Source organism: Rana temporaria, chromosome 2 (genome assembly GCF_905171775.1).
Source record: "Rana temporaria chromosome 2, aRanTem1.1, whole genome shotgun sequence".
Classification (NCBI taxonomy): Eukaryota; Metazoa; Chordata; class Amphibia; order Anura; family Ranidae; genus Rana; species Rana temporaria.
In genome coordinates this window covers 462,735,977-462,755,682 of record NC_053490.1, presented here as the reverse complement: position 1 = coordinate 462,755,682, position 19,706 = coordinate 462,735,977, and the positions used below count along the sequence as shown (strand labels likewise).

Here is a 19,706-nt window from a genome sequence, read left to right as displayed (position 1 = left end):
TGCAGATAAAGATTGCTGGAAGCTCCTCCCCCTGGAATCCCCCAGCTGAAAAGTGCACACCTCCTCTCTCCAATCAGCATCCATAGAAATGGAGACGCTAATTGGAGAGAGGAGCGGTGCACTTTTCAGATGGGGGATTCCAGAGAGGAAACTCCAGCAATCATTATCTGTACATACATTGAGTCACTTCACAGTATGTGTGGAAGGAGGTGAGAGGTGAGAAAAGGACAATTTTTTTTTTTTTTTAATTCATTTGCACATTTGCAGCTTGTAGTGATTGCACTTATTGAAATTTGGACATTATTTGAACGTTGTATTTTATTTATGATTGAAGGTCCATTCAGTATTTGTTATTGCAGTGTAATAGCTAGATTCACAAAGAGTTAAGCCGGCGTATCAGTAGATACGCCGTCGTAACTCTGAATCTTAGCCGTCGCACATTTAAGTGTATTCTCAAATTGAGATACACTTAAATGTAGCTAAGATACGACGGCCTGCGCCGTCGTATCTTAGCTGTCTAGTTCCGCCGGCCGCTAGGGGCGTGAACGCTGATTTACGCCTAGAATGCATAAATCAGCGAGATACGCCTATTCACGAACGTACGCTTGCCCGTCGCAGTAAAGATACGCCGTTTACGTAAGGCGTTTTCAGGCGTAAAGTTACAAACAAAAAGCTGGCCTAGCCAATGTTAAGTATGGACGTCGTTCCCGCGTCAAATTTTACGTTGTTTGCGTAAGTCGTCCGTGAATAGGGCTGGACGTAATTTACGTCCACGTCGAAACCAATACGTCCTTGCGGCGTACTTTGGAGCAATGCACACTGGGATATGTACACGGACGGCGCATGCGCCATTCGAAAAAAACGTCAATCACGTCGGGTCACAGTTAATATACATAAAACACGCCCCCCACATCCTCATTTAAATTAGGTGCGCTTACGCCGGCCTATTCACGCTACGCCGCCGTAACTTAGGAGGCAAGTACTTTGTGAATACAGCACTTGCCTATCTAACTTACGGCGGCGTGGTGTAAATACGATACGCTACGCCGCCGCAAAAATGCGCGCCCCTACCTGAATCCAGCTATAAGTCCGTACACACGATCGGATTTTCCGACGGGAATTGTGTGATGTCAGATTATCCGATCGTGTGTACACAAGTCCGTCAGAATAGAATCCAAATTACAAACACGCATGCTCAGAAGCAATGCTAACCATAGCACAACATTAGCAGAAGTTGCCCAAAAGGGTGGCGCTAAAGAGCTGGAAAAAAACACGTTGTTTCGTATTTGTTGGCTGACAACGTTTTGCCGTTTGTATGCAGAACAAGTTCACGGCCAATGCCCTTCGAACAAAAGTCCTACGCTTTGTCCGACGGAAATCCGAACGTGTGTATGAGGCCTTTGAATGACAATTGCGCGGTCATGCTACACTGTACCCAAATAAAATTGTTATCATTTTCTTCACACAAATAGAGCTTTCTTTAGGTGGTATTTAATCACTGCTGAGTTTTTTATTTTTTACCCAAAAATGTGGAAATAAAACTTTTTTTTACTTTCTGTCAGTTTCTGTCAGTAAATTTAACCAAGTCATTTTTCTCCTTCACTGATGTGCACTGATGAGGCGGCACTGATAGGCTGAACTGGTGGGCATTGATGAGGTGGCACTGATGAGGCGGCACTTATGGGCACTGATGAGGAGGCACTAATATGCTGCACTTATGGGCACTAACAGGTGGCACTGATGAGCGCTGATAGGCGGCATTGATGGGCACTGTTAGGTGGCACTGATGGGCACTAATTGGTGGAACTGATAGGTGCTACTGATGGGCACTGGGCATTGATGGGCGACACTGATGGGCATTGATGGACAGCAGTGATGGGCATTGATGGGCAGCACTGATAGGTGGCACTGATAGCCAGCACTGACTGGCATCACTAATGGGCACTGATTGGTGGCACTTGTGGGCACTGATTGCTGGCACTGATTGGTGACACTGTTGGCACTATATTGTAATCAGGACACTGATGATCAGTGCTCTGATTACAAGTGTAGATGTCCCCCTGCGAGGAGATGCCACTGATGCCTCTGTCAGTGTGAGACGAGGAGCACCAATTACCGGCATCTCCATGTTTACATGTGACCGGCTGTGATTGGACACAGCCAATCACATGGTTAAAGAGCCGCGGAAGGGGTTCTATACAGAGATTGGGGTCACGTTGTGTCCTAGCAACACAGCGAGGCCGCTGCACTGCTCACGAGAGTGGCCATTCTGGGACGCCGTCGTATGACGGCGTCCCAGAACGAGATCCGCACCGCACCGCACCGCCGTCATTTGACCGTTGGCGCGGTGGCAACTAGTTAAAGACCAGTCACTGTTGTTCTCTCTCCTTGTGCAGGGTGACTGTTCTTGTTTCCGCCCCTGCCTGTAGTTTTTTGCAGGCAGCCTATAGTCGGTGGGATCGGCTGGATCCCTCCCACAGCTTTGCTCTTGGCGCAGGCTATGTGCAGCCCAGTGATGATGTCACTGCTACATTTGAATTGTAGTACCTGGGTTTGCAAAGGCAATTGGCGCACGCAAAGTGGATTTATATCCTTTGTGGCAGTTAAAGTATAAGTTCGCCTTTTGGAACATGTTCCACCCGTATTTAGAGTAAAAGATACAAGATGTTCCAGCTCCTGCTGACAATCCCCCCCCCCCCCCTCAGTGTGACACCAGGTGGGGGATATTCCCCCCACACATGCTATCACAAATCAAAAACAACACATGAATGTGAATGAATGAACTACAACTACCATCATCCACTGCAGCTGACAGCTTGTCGCTCTGAATGAACTGTGAGAGTGCTGATAAGGCAACCCCTACGGCTGAAAACAATCAGCCTGAATGGAGGTATGGTCAGAAAGCTGCAGGGCTTGTCTGCAGAAACCCGACCACTTCACCCCGATCCTCTGATCACAGGTGCAATGCTTTTAATGCTTCTGCAAGGAAAAATAATAAATGCACATTTTTCTTTTGCAAAACTATGGGCATTTATTATTTTTATGAAAAGGTGAACCTATCCTTTAAGGAATATGTGCCCAGAGTTCAGCTTTAAAGAAAAAGTATTTCTTTTATAATGGATTGGGGGAAAGGAAATGAAGAAGTTAATAAAATCTCAAGAAAATTGCCATATTTTACAGTGACATTTTAAACAGTTTTAACTAAATGACAATATAGGATTAAAAGCACAACTATGGGTATCCATTTAAAAGCTACGTATGAGAGAAAAAGATACTGAGATAAAAATCCTGCTATTGTAAGAAGTGTGCAGCTTGTGGTAATAACAGGTTAGAAGGGAAGGCGATGAGGACATTTTGTGGCTCCTTCACGCGAGTAATGATGACCATACAGGTGCATCTCAAAAAATTTGAATTTCATTGAAAAGTTAATCTATTTCCGTAATTCAATTAAAAAAGTGAAACTCATATATTATACAGATTCATTACACACAGAGGGATATGTTTTATAACGTGAGCAGGCCATTTTATGCAACTTCTAGGTACTGAAGCAGGCAGCCCATTGAAGTCTATTAGGGAGCAACAGCTGCACAACTACAGCCGCTGGGCCCAATATGACAAGTTACGTATGTGGGTGCAGATGGATAGTATGTCAGCACAATAATCCAGCATATTTAACCTTTATAGCATGGGTGACCAACCAGTGGCCCGGGGGCCACATGTGGCCCACGGAGCCCTCTGATGTGGCCCGCGAACTCCTGCTCTGGGATGGAATAGAATACTGTTATTAAAGGTCAGTTTATTACTACAATCACAGTGTATATATGGGCATATCTGTTCTGCAGTGGTTACTGGGCTGCTTTCAAACTGAACCGCAGGTGCAGAGCAGTTTACCTGCGGGTTACCTGCACTGAGCCATAGGCTTCTGTTATTACCTGCGAGTTTGGTGAGCTTTCTGAAAGTGCACCAAACCTGCAGAATAGAAGTCTATTGCAAAGTGCAGGAAAGCCAAAGGTAAACCGCAGCGCTTCAGTGTGACCCTTTTCACACGGTCAGTCCGACCAATTGAACTCTCCATTCACCTCTAAGTATCCACTAAGGACCCTCCTCCATTCACCTCCAATACGATCCGCTAAAAAGTATCATGGGCTGTGTCCATGTCCGTTCTGCATGTGCAGAGCAGACACGGACATGCCATCCACCCGCTCCGCTCATTGTGGCCCGCGAACGGTAACCAAGTCGCTTAAGTGGCCCTCGCTCTTCAAAAGGTTGGGCACCCCTGCTTTATGGGCATTGAACAGATATGGTTAGACAAGATCATCTACAGCCCAGGGCAAACATGCCAAACTGTGCCCCCTCCCACCCAAGAATTATGAGTGATGTGTGTCAGCAAAAATCACGCACAAACGCTGAGCACTAATCTGCATGCTTGATCCAAAGCATACATTCCCACTCCTCCCAGTTCAAATCAACCCCCTTGCTAAAATCCTCCATCTCAGCACAAACCTTTGCCCCCCCCCCCCATCCCCCAAATTCCCTAGCTCAAATGACCCCCAACAAAAAAAAATCACCCCACCTAGCACAAATCCCCTACTCCTAAAATTCCCCCTCCTAGTACATATCTTCTCCCCCCAACTCAAACTCCCTCCCATACAAATTCCCCCCAAATCCCCACTCCTAGCACAAATCTTCTTCCCCCCACCCACCCTCCCAACACAAATTCCCCTAAATCACCACTCTTAGCACAACCCCCCCCCCCAAAAAAAAAATTCCCCTCTAGAATAATACTTGTCACCCCCCCCACCCCAAATACAAGTCCCCCCCCCCCAATCTCTTTGCGGCTCCACCTCACATTATATCTCAGTGTCCTGGGCAGTCATCCCTTCTGCCCACCAATTGTCTTGGCCCTCAGGATTGGGGGGGGGGGGTATTGTGAGATGGCCATCTTGGAAGGAGGGGAAGTGAATATATCAATGTTCCATCCCAAAAGACTCAGCATAGACTTTGATCTTGATTGCTTTCTCTTGGGGGTGGTATTTAATGGTGTAAAAGGGCCCATTCACATGTGCAGCTATTATTTTTGACCCTCTGAAAAGTGATCTGTGGTGGATCTGTGGTGTGACAGATAGTAAGGAAGTGAATTGTGACCTCCCCACCACCTGTTTTAAATCTCACTATGCTGAAAGCATCTATAGGGCAGATGTACAGCCCTGAGCAGTGGCATTTTTGCATTCAGGTGGGTGGTCAGGTGCTATAAAACAATGGCTTGACCACCTGCTTTTACCACCCCCTGGCCTCCCGTGTGAATCAGCCCTAAGAGGTCACCAATGGTTACAGCTTGCCGACCAATTAGTCTGAAGAATTGTTTGAACGTTTCTGAAATGTCACCATGGGTCTCAAGGTGTCAATTGTACTGTATGTAGCATACTCGTGAGTCCTGCACCCTGTACATATTTCACTCCTGAACCCTGCACCCTGTACATAGCACACACCTGAGCCTTGCGGCCTGTACATGGCACACTCCTGAACCCTGCACTATTTACATAGCACACTCCTGAACCCTGCACTATTTACATAGCACACTCCTGAACCCTGCACTATTTACATAGCACACTCCTGAACCCTGCACCCTGTACTTACATGGGCTGTCTCTTTGCTAGACTGGGGATGTCTCTTTACTGGATGTGTATCTCTTTGCTGACTCAGGGAGCTCCCAGTGGGTGGGCGCGCACACGTCCACAACGCCGGCTTCTTAAAGGGGACGTATATATACGTCCTTCTGCCTTCCTGTGCCATGCTGTCGACGTATATCGTTGTGCGCTGGTTGGCAAGCAGTTAAGTGTGAACTGAGATTTGGCCTCAATTTGTTAGTGAATTTGTTATACTGCTAGTATATCTAACACTCCCCTTCCCCTAGACCAGGGATATGCAATTAGCGGACCTCCAGCTGTTGCAGAACTACAAGTCCCATGAGGCATTGCAAGATTCTGACAGCCACAAGCATGACACCCAGAGGCAGAGTCATGATGGGACTTGTAGTTTTACAACAGCTGGAGGTCCGCTAATTGCATATGCCTGCCCTAGACTGTCAATGCTGCTGCCCAAAGGTGTCCCTGTGCTCTCTTATCCAGAGTGGGCGGCACTCAAATACAGGAGGTATGTTACAGGCCAGACTACCAGGTGACAACAGAGGTTGAAAAAAGCCTAAAAAAAATAAAACAAATGCAGCCACCATATCTTAGTAAGCTGCAATATATATATTTATTTATTTTTTAAGCTAAACACATTCTTATACATGACACTACGGCTCTCGATTCAATAGTATACAGACATATTTGTATACAGAGGAGCCTTTTACATTGAATTCGTCTTACTCATAGTGTGACAGAATGACAATAAGGACAGAAACAATGACACCCAAAACTTGTTTTGGATACCAAAATGCATGATTAAAGCGTTCCATTCATGAAAAGCAGCTGTTATTGTATTTTGTACAAATACATATTTACGTCAGGTTATTGTTTTTCGGAGATATAGCAAACACATTGTTGAAGTGGAAGTCATTACCTGCCACCCTCCGATTTTATATATAAGCTTTACTCACTCATAAGACTTGCCAATTACATACAGAAAAGCTATAAACAGCAAAAAAAAAAAAAAAAAGCATACAGTATACGGCGCACCACTTCTCTGAATTGCTTGATTGCAGCACTTTCTCCAGCAGTACGTCTTACCGAAAAGTAAACTAATCCTTACAGCGCTCACCTAGAAACATTACAGTCACAAATATAAAGTCTCGTTCAGTTTCATTAAGCCTGTCAATCACACTTGGAAGCACAGACCAAAGGGTTTAAGGTAAATAGACTGTTCACTTTGCAAAGGCATGCACACATTGCAAGGGGATTTTTCTATAGCTTTGTGAATGTGGTAAAAATGGTCTTTCCAAAGCACACCCAGTCAACTGTAAGCAGAATAAAGAAAAACCTGTATTTCGCTTGCACATGATTGGATGATGGAAGTCAGCAGAGTTTCATCACATTCACAAATATCTGAAGAAAAGTTCAAATTCCCTGGCAAAAGGAACAATCTATTTGCCCTTGGTAAATCAAGCCTATAATGTAATGCTGTTCCTTATTTCCCCTTTTCAATCCTCTATATCCACAATCTCCAATGGTACATCAGAACCTATACCATGGTCTTATTTCTTGTGCTGTATGATCCAACACTATTATTAGAACACCTCATCCCAATGTCCTATTTCAGTATCTCCTTCTTGATAGTGTTAAATAGTGTTGCTCACGAATATTCGCATTGCGAATATTCGTTACGAATATGGCATATTCGAATATTCGCGAATAACTCGAATTTCGCGGCCAAAATTCGCTATTCCGAATATTCGTATTTTTTCAAATTTATTTTTAAAACAGATCACATCCTATCGATGTCTAAAAGCATTGCTGGTATGATTAGAGACCCTGGGCCGAGTAGCTAAGCTGAGGCGATCCTTTTATGTTGCCGAATATTCGCAATTGCGAATATTCGATTTCCGAATATTGGCGAATACTTTCTCCGCCCTTCTTTTGCATCAGAGCCAATCAGAGTTCTCCTACCACAGTTGTCAAAATTTCGCAATCAATTTCGCATTCGCATTAGCGAAATTTCGCAAAAAAAATGTTTTGATAAAATATCACGAATATTCGATTTTAGCGAATATTTCACAATTATTCGTCTATATATTCGTGATATACCGCGAAATCGAATATGGCGTATTCCGCTCAACACTAGACTGTTAAATCTTCTCAAAAAAAGTAAACGCTGGAGTCCATACATAATCTACAGAGTTTATTTAATAACCGCTTGCCGACCGCCGCCTGTAGATACACGTCGACAGAATGGTACGGCTGCGTAAAGCAATGCACCTGTACGCTGCATTGAATTTGCCGCAGTGCGGGCGCGCGCATGCGCCCCTGCTGCAAGCTCCGTGACCGTGTCCGCTGGTGTCCCGCGATCGTGTCATAGAGCTGCAAAACAGGCAGATGCCTATGTAAACAAGGCATTTCCCTGTTCTGCCTAGTGACAGGACAGTGATCTACTGCTCCCTGTCATCGGGAGTCGTGATCATTGTCGTGTCACTCGTAGCCCTCCTTTTCCATTGAAGTCAATGGAAACGAAAACAATTTGTTCCGCATTGACTTCAATGGGATGTAATACCGAATGCGGCCAGAGGTGGGGGGCGCCAGAGAGAGCCGAAAACGTCCGAAAATGCCTGAGGACACTTCGGCTCGTTTCCTGCGCCCCGTACCTCAGGCCAAATTAGGTACTGCAGGCCAATTTTCGGCTTTTCTTGGCTCCTGCGCCCCCATACCTCAGGCCAAATGAGGTACTGCAGGCCTATTTTCGGCTCTGTTCGGCTTCTGCGCCTCTGTACCTCAGACCAAATGAGGTACTGCAGGCCTATTTAGCTTGAATTCTGCTCGTCTTGCGAGTCAACACTCGCAAACCGAGTCAGAATTTAAAAAAAAAAGTTGCTCGCAAATCAAAATGCTCTCAAACCGAATTACTCTTAAACCGAGGTTCCACTGTATATTAGAACTGTCACTGGAAGAGAAGGAGAAGAATAATCTTCCAATGGGAACGTCTGTTCTGGTGACAGTTTTCTAAGAGGGGATTTCTTCTTACTTCCAGCTGTGTCTCCAGGACAGGAAGTGATGGAAAACCTTCCCAATGAGACCAGATATTTAAAAAAAATCCTAAATTATTATTAGTATTATTATTACAATACAGAATTTATATAGCACCAATAGTTACAATACAATTTGATACAAGAGGGCTAGAAGGGTCCTGATCAAATGCACTAACAATCTAGAGTTTTACCTGTCCCTTACTCTATCTAAATAATTTTGATGGTAGATATACTTTTTTTTGTTGGGTAGAGTAATAGAAGGTTTATAACCCCTGTCAGGTTTTTATTTTATTTATTTTTGCAATCTGTGCTCCTTTGGGGAGATTTACCTTCAACTCCTGTCTCATAGTCCTAACAGGAAGTGAGAGGAAATCTCTGCAAATTAAGGCAACCCCTTGGGGCCCCCCAGGTCACCAGAACTAATGTTTCCATTGAAAGATTTCCCCTCTATTACTTTTCATAGGACAACCTATATTTTTTTTTTTTTTTTTACTTTCAATGATAATGGTAAACAGGACAAATAGAGAGGGTGACGCTCCATAACGGGGGCACAGATAGCAATAAAAACCTAATAAGTATTCTAATCCATCTCCACTCTATCCAAAACTAAAGAAAAAATGTGTCTTTAGTTATAATTTAATCTTAAACATGAATGAAAATAGCCTGCAAAACCTTACTGTATGTATTGCCTTTAAAATATATTTATGATTACTAAAGTTAAAGGAAGTTTTCAGGTCAACCTTTAAGCATTAATCTATTAGTAATGCAGCTTTCAAGTTATTTTAGGTTTTGTTATGCAATATGAAACCTTCAACTTGTTGACACATAATTTGCTATGTGTATTATGAATTATGTCATCTGCAAACCACCGCAAGGAGAAAGGACACTGAGCTTTATGTCGCGTACACATGATCATTTTTCGGGTTGTAAAAAACTATGTTTTTTAGGCTCTAGAAAAAACTAAGTTTTTTTTCAACTTGATCATTAACCGATTGCTCACCGCCCTATAGACGATATACGTCTACAAGGCGGTTGCTTAACTCTGGGAGGATGTCCATGGACGTCCTCCCAGAATCGCGCTCCCGCGCACCATCGGCGCGCACACAGGAATGTCTGTGACTGCCGGGTTCTCCGGACCTGGCGCATCACGGATCACGGTAAATCGCCGCTGATAGCGGCGGTTTACCACGTGATCGCTCCGTCCAATGACGGAGCGATCACTTGTAAACAAACCGGGGTCATGTGATGACGCCGGTTCCTCCCTCCCCTCTCTGTACCATACGGTACAGTGTGAGAGGAGAGGGGAGAGAGCGGATGCAGCACGAGTGCTGTGGGCTGGATCTGTGACAAATGCAGTCACAGATCCAGCCATCCATCCCTGCTCAGCCATCCCTGCCCCAAACTAATACTACTCTACTGTGCAATACTCTGCAATACCCCACAATACTCTGCAATACCCCACACTACTCTGCAATACCCCACAATACTCTGCAATACCCCACAATACTCTGCAATACCTCACAATACCCTGCAACGTCACCTATGGGGATTTTTAAGTAGCAAAGTTTGGCGCCATTCCACGAGTGTGTGCAATTTTGAAGGGTGACATGTTGGGCATCTATTTACTTGGCGTAACTTCATCTTTCACATTATGCAAAAGAATGAAGAAAAAATACTAAATGTGCTAAATTTTATAACAGAAACAAAGAAAATTCATTTTTTTTTACAGAATTTTTAGTTTTTTTCTCTTATAGCACAAAAAATAAAAAACCCAACGGTGATTAAATACCACCAAAAGAAAGCTCTATTTGTGTGAAAAAAAGGATGAAAATTTCATTTGGGTACAATGTTGTATGACTGAGTAATTGTCATTCAAATTGTGAGAGCACCGAAAGCTGAAAATTGGTCTGGTTATTAAGTGGGTTTACGTGCCTGGTGGTCAAGTGGTTAAAACGGGCTTGCCCACACACGGTCATGAAAAATAAATACTCTAGCAAAGCGCGGTGACGTCCAACACGTACGACGGCACTATAAAGGGGAAGTTCCATTCGGATGACGTCACCCTTTAGCTGATTTTGTGTTAGTAAAAGACGATTTGCGCTTTTCTGTCTGTTACAGCGTGATGAATGTGCTTATTCCATTACGAACGGTAGTTTTACCAGAACGAGCGCTCCCGTCTCATAACTTGCTTCTGAGCATGCGCGGATTTTTCACGTCGTTAAAGCCCACACACGACCATTTTTTACAACTCAAAAACGACAACGTTAAAAACGTTGTTAAAAAAATAGAGCATGTTCGAATTTTTTTTTTGCCCATTTTTCAGAACCCGAAAAATTCTCTGAAGCCCACACACGATCGTTTTTAATGACAGTATGACTGTATGATAACCACATCATAGTTTACATGGCCATCAAATCACTGCTGCTTTTGTGCCCAGTGTAATACAGATGCTTGGCGTCAGAAGCAGAGGTCATATATTACATACTACATACTGTATATTTCAGGTTTTGTCCAAAACGGTTTATGGCTGCATTCTTTTAATATCTGACTGCCTTGGTTTTGGGTTTGTTTTTGTATTTATTGCATATATTCAATATATTTTTGTTCATGTTGCAAAAAAACGAAAAAAAAAAACGATAAACAAATAAACAATAAACACATATGGAGGTCACAATCATACAGATGGATCTTCTACTTAACCACTTCTTCACCTTTGTCTACCTCCTCCCCTTTTCCTCTCCCTCTCTTTCCCCGACCCCCCCCCCTTTTCCCCATTTCCTTCCCCCGACTATTTTTCTTCCCCTCCCCCCTTTTCCCCCCTCTCTCTTTCCCCCCAATCTCACTTTTCTTCACCCTTTTGTCACCCCATGTGATCCACCATGAGATTTTACCGCGATCTGGGAATTTCACTGGTTCAATTAGAACCAATCTAGGGTATTCATTATGAGTTTTACTCTTTCAATTATGCTAGCCTTCATCAGATGTCTCACATTGCAGACACAGCATACAGAGCCGATCTAAGTGGCTCTGTACTGTGTGATCACTGTGATGACCCATCAGAGCAATCACAAATGTAACAACTACTTAAATGTAAACTACTAGCCTACCCCTTCCCCTTAGGCCGCGTACACACGGTCGGACAAAACCGATGAGAATGGACCGAGGTTCAGTTTCATCGGTCCAAACCGACCGTGTGTATAGCCCATTGGTCTGTTGTCCTTCGGTCCAAAATTTTAAAACCGATGGTTAGTACAGAAAGCATCGGTTCAAAACCCACGCATGCTCAGAATCAAGTCGACGCATGCTTGGAAGCATTGAACTTCGTTTTATTCAGCACGTCGTGTGTTTGACGTCACCGCGTTCTGACCCGACCGGTTTTTGGAATGATGGTGTGTACGCACATCAGACCATCAGGCCACTTCAGCGGTGAACCGATGGAAATGGCCCGTCGGACCATTCTCATCGCTTTGGAACGACCGTGTGTACGCGGCCTCACAGCACACAAAGACATAACTGATGAATGGATGGTTATTCATGAGCTCTAGATCACAGGCAGCAACAAATTCAGAGTAAAGGGGTTGTAATTGTGAGATTGTTTTGTAACCTATTCACCTCCCCCTTCTCTCCTGTATATCTGATCTCCATTTTGTCTCAATATGACCTGTATATTAACCCTTCATCTCCCTTAGCCTGTACTTCTGAAAATGAATCCCTTTATCTCTATTCTCCCACTGTATGTGACCTGTACATTAAGGTGGGAGTAAACGCCCATGCATGAATTTTACCTATAGGTTAGCCTATAACAAGGCTTACCTATAGGTACTGTAAATATCTCCTAAATGTGCACCATTTACTGTAGATGCAGCCAATGACATTACCACCACATGCATTCTGAAGGAATGGCATAACCGTGCCGTTCCTTCAGAGTCCTGTGCCATAAACAGCGGCTCCTGTGCACGTGTGTGGGAGTGACGTCATTGCGGCTCCGGCCACTCACACAGCCAGAGACCGCGAACCCAGAACGAAGGCCGGGTGAAGATGGAAGCGCCTTTAGTGGTGATAGTGCAACACTGGAGGGTTTCATTCTAAGGTAAGTTTCACATAATGTGCTAGTATGTAATGCACACTAGCACATAATGACATTGCCTGGCAGGTTTAAAAAAAACAAAAAACCGATTTACTACCGCTTTAACCCCTTCACCTCCTCCTCCCACTGCGTATGACCTGTACAATAATGCATTAAGTGCACAATTACTAAACTTCATGTTTTTACCAACTCAATGGGGCAGATTCAGATAGAGATACGACGGCGTATCTCCTTATACGCCGTCGTATCTCTGAGATCCGACGGTTGGATCTATGCGACTGATTCATAAGAATCAGTTACGCATAGATCTCCCTTAGATCTGACAGGTGTAAGTGACTTACACCGTCGGATCTTAGGCTGCAATCTCCCGCCGGCCGCTAGGTGGCGATATCCATTTGTATACGCGACGAATATGCAAATGAGGAGATCCGCCGATTCAGAAACGAAAGCCCGCCCGTCGCTTTTTTTTACGTCGTTTGCGTTCGGTCTTTTCCGGCGGATAGTTACCCCTGCTATATGCGGCGTATCCTATGTTGAGTATGGCCGTCGTTCCCGCGCCGAGTTTTGAAATTTTACATCGTTTGCGTAAGTCGGTCGCGAATACGGATGGACGTAATTTACGTTCCCATCGAAACCAATGACGTCCTAGCGACGTCATTTGGAGCAATGCACGCTGGGAAATTTAGCCGCCGGCGCATGCGCAGTTAAATCGGCGCGGTGACGCGCCTGATTTAAATACTACACTCCCCCTAGCCGCAGAATTTGAATTCCGCCGGGGGATTTACGATCCGCCGGCGCAAGTTTCGAGGTAAGTGCTTTCTGAATACAGCACTAGCCTCTCAAACTTGCGCCGGCGGATCGTAAATCAGATAGATTACGCGGATCTAAAGATCCGCTAATCTATCTGAAGCTACCCCACTATTTCTTCATTTCCAAAACACTGTGGCAAAAATGAAATCATTTTGGGGTGCTAGTTTCCACAAATGGGTCATTTTGGGGGTGTTTGTACTAGACTGACCTTTTTATTTTAAAAGAAGGTAAGGGAAACTATTTTTTCAAAAATGTTGGTATTTTTTCCTTTATATAGTATAAAACCCCCAGTGTTATTAAATACCACCAAAAGGAATTTCGATTTGTGTAAAAATGTGCTTATATAAAAAATGAAAAATGGTAATAAAGGGGTATTACAAGCTGGAACTCAAGTGGTAAAATGATTTGTATTGAAAACGAACAGTTCGGGACTGTATCAGCACGTACTTTTGTTTGCACTTTATATAGGGAAAAATTAATTTTAACCACTTCCCTACCCGTCCAGTGTCAAATGACGTCCCCAGGAGGGATCTCCCATCCTGGATGGGCGTCATATGATGTCCTGTACTAACCGGCCACCTAGGGGGGCGCGCGCGTGCCCGCTACGTCACTCGGGAGCCGGTGCTCGTGCCCGGCGGCCGTGATGTCCACCGGGCACCCGCGATTGCCGGTAATAAAGCCAGGAAAGTGGATCTGTGTGTGTAAACACACAGATCCACGTCCTGTTAGGTGAGAGGAGACCGATGGTGTGTTCTCAGTACAGAGGAACGCCGATCGGTCTCCTCTCCTTGTGAGTCCCCTCCCCCTACAGTTAGAATCACTCCCTAGGTAACACATTTAACCACTTGATCGCACCCTAGTTTTAACCCCTTCCCTGCCAGTGACATTTACACAGCATTTTTATAGCACTGATCGCTGCATAAATGTGAATGGTCCCAAAATAGTGTCAAAAGTGTCTGATATGTCTGCCGCAAAGTCATAGTCACGATAAAAATCGCAGATTGCCGCCATTACTAGTAAAATAAAAATAAAATGCCATAAATCTATCCCCTATTTTGTATAACTTTTGCGCAAACCAATCCATATATACTTTTTGTGATATTTTTTTTTTTTTACCAAAAATATGTAGAAGAATACATATCGGCCTAAACTGAGGAAAACATTTTTGTTTTTGTTTTTTTAATTGGGATATTTATTATAGCAAAAAGTAAAAAATATTGTGTTTTTAAAAAAAATCTTATTACTCTTCTTTTGTTTATAGCGCAAAAAATAAGAACCGCAGAGGTGACCAAATACCACCAAAAGCTCTATTTGTGGGGAAATTTGGGTACAGTGTTGCATGACCGCGCAATTGTCATTCAAAGTGCGACAGCGCTGAAAACTAAAATTTGGCCTTGGCAAGGAGGGGGTGAAAATGCTCTGTATTGAAGTGGTTAAGGCCCATTCACATGTAAGATTTGTGTGATGACGTTTACAAATAATTTACCTCTTCGCTATGTACCAAAAATGTAATATCAGTTTTGGATGGACTGTGTTTAACCAACAAACCAACGTGTTCCTTCTACATAGTTCACTTTGATGAAATAAATAAATATTATGGCCCGGATTCACAGACAAAGGCGCACATTTATGCCGCCGTAGCGTATGTCCTTTATGCTGCGCTGACGCAGAGCAGAGAGGCAAGCATAGAATTCACAAAGCACTTCCTCCCAAAACTGTGCTGGGTTTCCTAGGCGTAAGCTGGCATAGGTGGAAGTGGGCGTGAGCCATGCAAATGAGGCGTGACCCCATGCAAATGATGGGCCGAGCGCCAGACAGATACGTATAACGAACGGCGCATGCGCCATCCCGTGGATGTATCTCAGTGCGCATGCTCACAATCACGTCAGAACAACTGCCTAAGATACGCCGGATCACTGCCTATGGCGTGAACGTAACCTACGCCTAGTCATATTCACGTCCAACGTAAACTACGTAAAATACGCAGGCTTGAGTTCCCTGGTGCAGACCTTTCCATGTCTGCTGCTGAGTTACAACTGCTTTATGGGGCTTAACTTTACGCCGGACATACAACTTATGCGCACCAGTCGTAGCCTGCGTCGCGCGCATGTACGATCGTGAATCGGCGTATCTCCCTCATTTGCATATTTGAATCGAAAATCCATGGGAGCGCCACATGCGTCCAGCGTAAATATGCGCCCACTGTACGCCGGCGTAGGCAAGTTACGTCGGTGGAATGAAGCCTGTTTTTAGGCGTATCTTAGTTTTGTGGGCCCGGCGCACAGATAGGACGGCGCATATTTGCACTTACGCGGCGTATCTTGAGATACGTCGGCGCAAGTGCTTTGTGAATCCGGGCCTTAGTGTATATATGACATGAAAATCCCTCTTTCTCTATCTGCCAATACCGTGTAGATGCAAATTGCTCCAATATTAAACAGCAGATTTGCAACACTATATGAACACAATGGGGTGGTTTTTAGAAGGCAAACAGTTGCGCACTTTGCAAGCACAGTTGTACAAATTTTCCCCAAAGCTTAGTAAGAGTGGTAAAGCTCTGATGATTTCCATCATCCAATTTTTTTTTTCCCTTGCACCTGATTGGGTATACTTTACAATGTGAAGATCTACCACATCACATTTACTAAGGAAAATTACTTGAACAGCACTTACAAAGTACACAGTCTATTTGCCTTTAGGAAATCAACCCCTGTGTGTCCTGCCCGCTGAGACCTCAGAAAAATACCTATTGACTTTGCGTTTCGCCCACTTGCGCTACTGCGGATGTCTGTGTACTAACCTTACCTGCGGTTTATATTAGTAAGATTGTATGTTATAAATGTATGCATTACAGTGTAATTCCTACGTATACTTGAAACCTGTAATTAGAAGGAAGCACTTGCAGGATTAATTTTACAAGTGTGACAATGAACTGTACTCGTGATCTTGTTATTAGCTGCTTAAAGTGATTCAGTCACATGTGCCCACACATGAGCCTCCATGAATAAAATATTTCACATGTGCTGATGAAGTTTTCTGTGCTTTTAATAAACTTTTTTCAAACCATTTTCAATCATTCACATATTTTATGATTTTATCCATCCACTGGACGTAGTGAATGTTTGGTACAAGCCATACAAACACAGCAGTGATCACTCAACTAATACGACTGCTTAATAAAAGTAAGCTAATAAAATTTGTTTTCTTATTAACATTGCAACCATCAAATAGTTGCTTATGTGGAGGACTATTAAGCACCATTAAGGACCATTAAGGACCATTAAGCACTTGCGTCCTCAGAACTATTTTACCAGGGCTGGACTGGGACAAAAATTTGTCCCTGGACTTCATCCAGACAGGCCCACTTTAATTCAATAAAATGCTTCCCCCACCCCACCCCACCCCCGATCTCGTCGGGCGAAACACATCGTTTTCCTCGTCGAGTTCCTTGTTCGGCTTGTCGAGGAACTCAACAAGCTTGCTTTTGCGTACACACTGTCAAGACAAAATCTCCTTGTTCTCAAACGCGGTGACGTACAACACATACAACGGCAGGGGAAGTTCGATTCCACTGGCACAACTCTTGGGGCTGCTTTTGCTAATCTCATGTGTTTGCGTAAAAGTAAAAGTTTGGTAAGAGACGATTTGCACTTTTCAGTCTGTTACAGCTTGAAAAATGTGTTATCTCCATTACAAATGCTACTTTTACTCCCGTCTCATACTTTATTCTGAGCAAGCGCGGGTTTCTTAGCATACACACACACGAGTTTCTCGTCGGAAACCAGCCCGACCAGGAACTCGACGAGCCAATTTGAGACTCCCGTTGAGGAAATAGAGAACTTGCTCTCTTTTTGGCTCGTCGAGTTCCTCGACAGTTTCCTTGATGAAAAACACACACGACCGGTTTCCTCTGCAAAAAAGCTCTCCCGCCAAGTTTCTTGATGGATTCTGCCGAGGAAACTGGTCGTGTGTACGAGGCCTCAGGGTTCCCACACAAGTCACAATCTAATGGTAAGATTTTATGCTTTAATATGTTATTTAATCCGTTTTTTAATGGCAGTAAAGTATGTAGTGGTGTTTTTAATCAGATAGATTATTCACATGTCCTGGTCCACATACATGGTATTGGATTACATTTAACTGAAAGGTTCTTGTCCTATTCAGTCTTGCATACCCTAAAGGCCCCGTACACACGACCAGTTTCCTCGGCAGAATTCAGCTTCCGACCGAGTTTCTGGCTGAATTCTGCCGAGAAACCCGGCCGTGTGTACACTTTCGGCCGAGGAAGCCGACGAGGAGCTCGGCGAGGAAATAGAGAACATGTTCTCTATTTCCTCGTTGTTCTATGGGAGCTTTCGCCCCGCCGAGCTCCTCGGCGGCTTCAGGGCTGAACTGGCCGAGGAACTCGATGTGTTTGGCACGTCGAGTTCCTCGGCCGTGTGTACGAGGCCTAAGAGTCTACCTCCACTGCTGCTCTGAGAAGAAACAAACATTTTAAAATTTCCCCTTTCAGTCATGTAGGACAACATTGCAATTTTTTCAATATGAAGAAATAAATGTAACGGCAATTGTAATGGTCATATTTGTTACTTTAATATATAATTTATCTAGTAATTGAATTTCTTTATGTTGTGGCCAAAGTGGTAGGCCACTACTAGCCTGGTACCATAGATAAATTGTGGTTTTAATAGTACCTACTAGATTTAGTGTGGGATCTATTTATTTTTAGGCCCAAAATCTGGTTAATATAACCAATTGAGGTCTCAGCCTACAGGTTGTTCAGCATAATTTAATCCATGGAGTTCCTACGAACACCGACAAGCCATAAGCACCAGTAGCTGACAGGGAGCAGAGACATCAATAGTTGAAAAGCCATCACTTTATCCATAACCTGTATTACTGCCTTATGGCACAACTAAACAGAAAATAGCTCGAAAAATATAACAAGCCACCAATCAAACCTCAACATTGACAGTGAATGGAGCTTCAGCCAGTAACCAACACTGCTACAAACAACATTTTGTAAGTACCACAAGATCCCAATTCAGAATGCAGGCGCACAACCGCAGAAAAAGATGAACATTTTAACCTTACCCTGGATGACCGTGCTTCCATGCAAGTAGAATGCTCATCAGTAGTAGTCCAGTAATGTAATTGTGCTCAGTCTCGAAGAGTCGGCAAGAGAATATTCCTTTACATTGAAGACAAATGACTGAGAGGCCGACTTAAATAAGATATTATTAATTACATAGTTGGTGTAATACACACAGGTGAAGCACCGCCTCTTTATGTTTCTAGCACGGCAGGTTAAGCATCCAGACAACATAATTCCAGATGAATGTGTCACCCAGGACAGTTTTCACTAATAAATTTGGAGAGTAAAAAAAGTATAATGTTTGTCTTCTGTGAGATATTGCACTTATTTCGTATTTTACTGCTCTGAGGGATGCTTTATTCCTATAAATAAATAATATGATTAAAAAAAAGTATGCTGCCATGGGGGGATATACATTGCTTTTTTTTTTTATATTCTGTATGGCAGTATCTTATGTAATCAGTGTTGGCATGTCCTATAGTGTCAAACATACCATTACTATTTGGCAATAAATATACTATATTAGGTGTGTGTTTATACTTTACATTACAACCATGCCCTAACAAACCCATTCAATATAAGTATATATCTAATTATGGGGTAGTAGCAATAAGCAGTAACTTGTACCCCAGAGGTCAGATAAGAGCCAGTGCCATTACCATTCAGCTCATCAGTGCATATATGGTGTAGAAATGAAAAGAGAGCCTCTAGAGCAGGGGTGCCCAACCTTTTGAAGCGCAATGGCCACTTAAGCGACTTGGTAACTGGTCGCGGGTCACAATCAGCAGAGGGGGCGGATAGCAGGTCCATGTCCGCTCTGCATATGGACATGGACACAGCAGGATCGGATTGGAGGTAGAACACAAGTCGGTTTACATCTGCCACTCCTTGGATGTGAATGGAGGGTCGACGGACCGCGTGAAAGGGGTCCATGACTGCTTTCACACTGATGCGCTGCGGTTTACCCACATTGCGGGTGCAACGCAGTGTACCTTTGGCTTTTCTGCACTTTGCAATAGATTACAATGAATGTG

At 43.8% G+C, this 19,706-nt stretch overlaps 1 protein-coding gene across 1 annotated transcript in view; it reads right to left on the bottom strand.

Moving 5' to 3' along the window:
- The window catches only part of TRPV3 (transient receptor potential cation channel subfamily V member 3), a 65,694-nt gene extending 46,927 nt beyond the window's left edge, over nucleotides 1-18,767 (bottom strand). The window contains exon 1 of the mRNA XM_040338642.1: nucleotides 18,672-18,767. Within this exon, the coding sequence (XP_040194576.1) occupies nucleotides 18,672-18,709 (38 nt within the window). The 5' untranslated portion in view covers nucleotides 18,710-18,767. The remainder of the gene's footprint in view (nucleotides 1-18,671) is intronic.
- Between the last annotated feature and the right edge of the window lie 939 nt (nucleotides 18,768-19,706).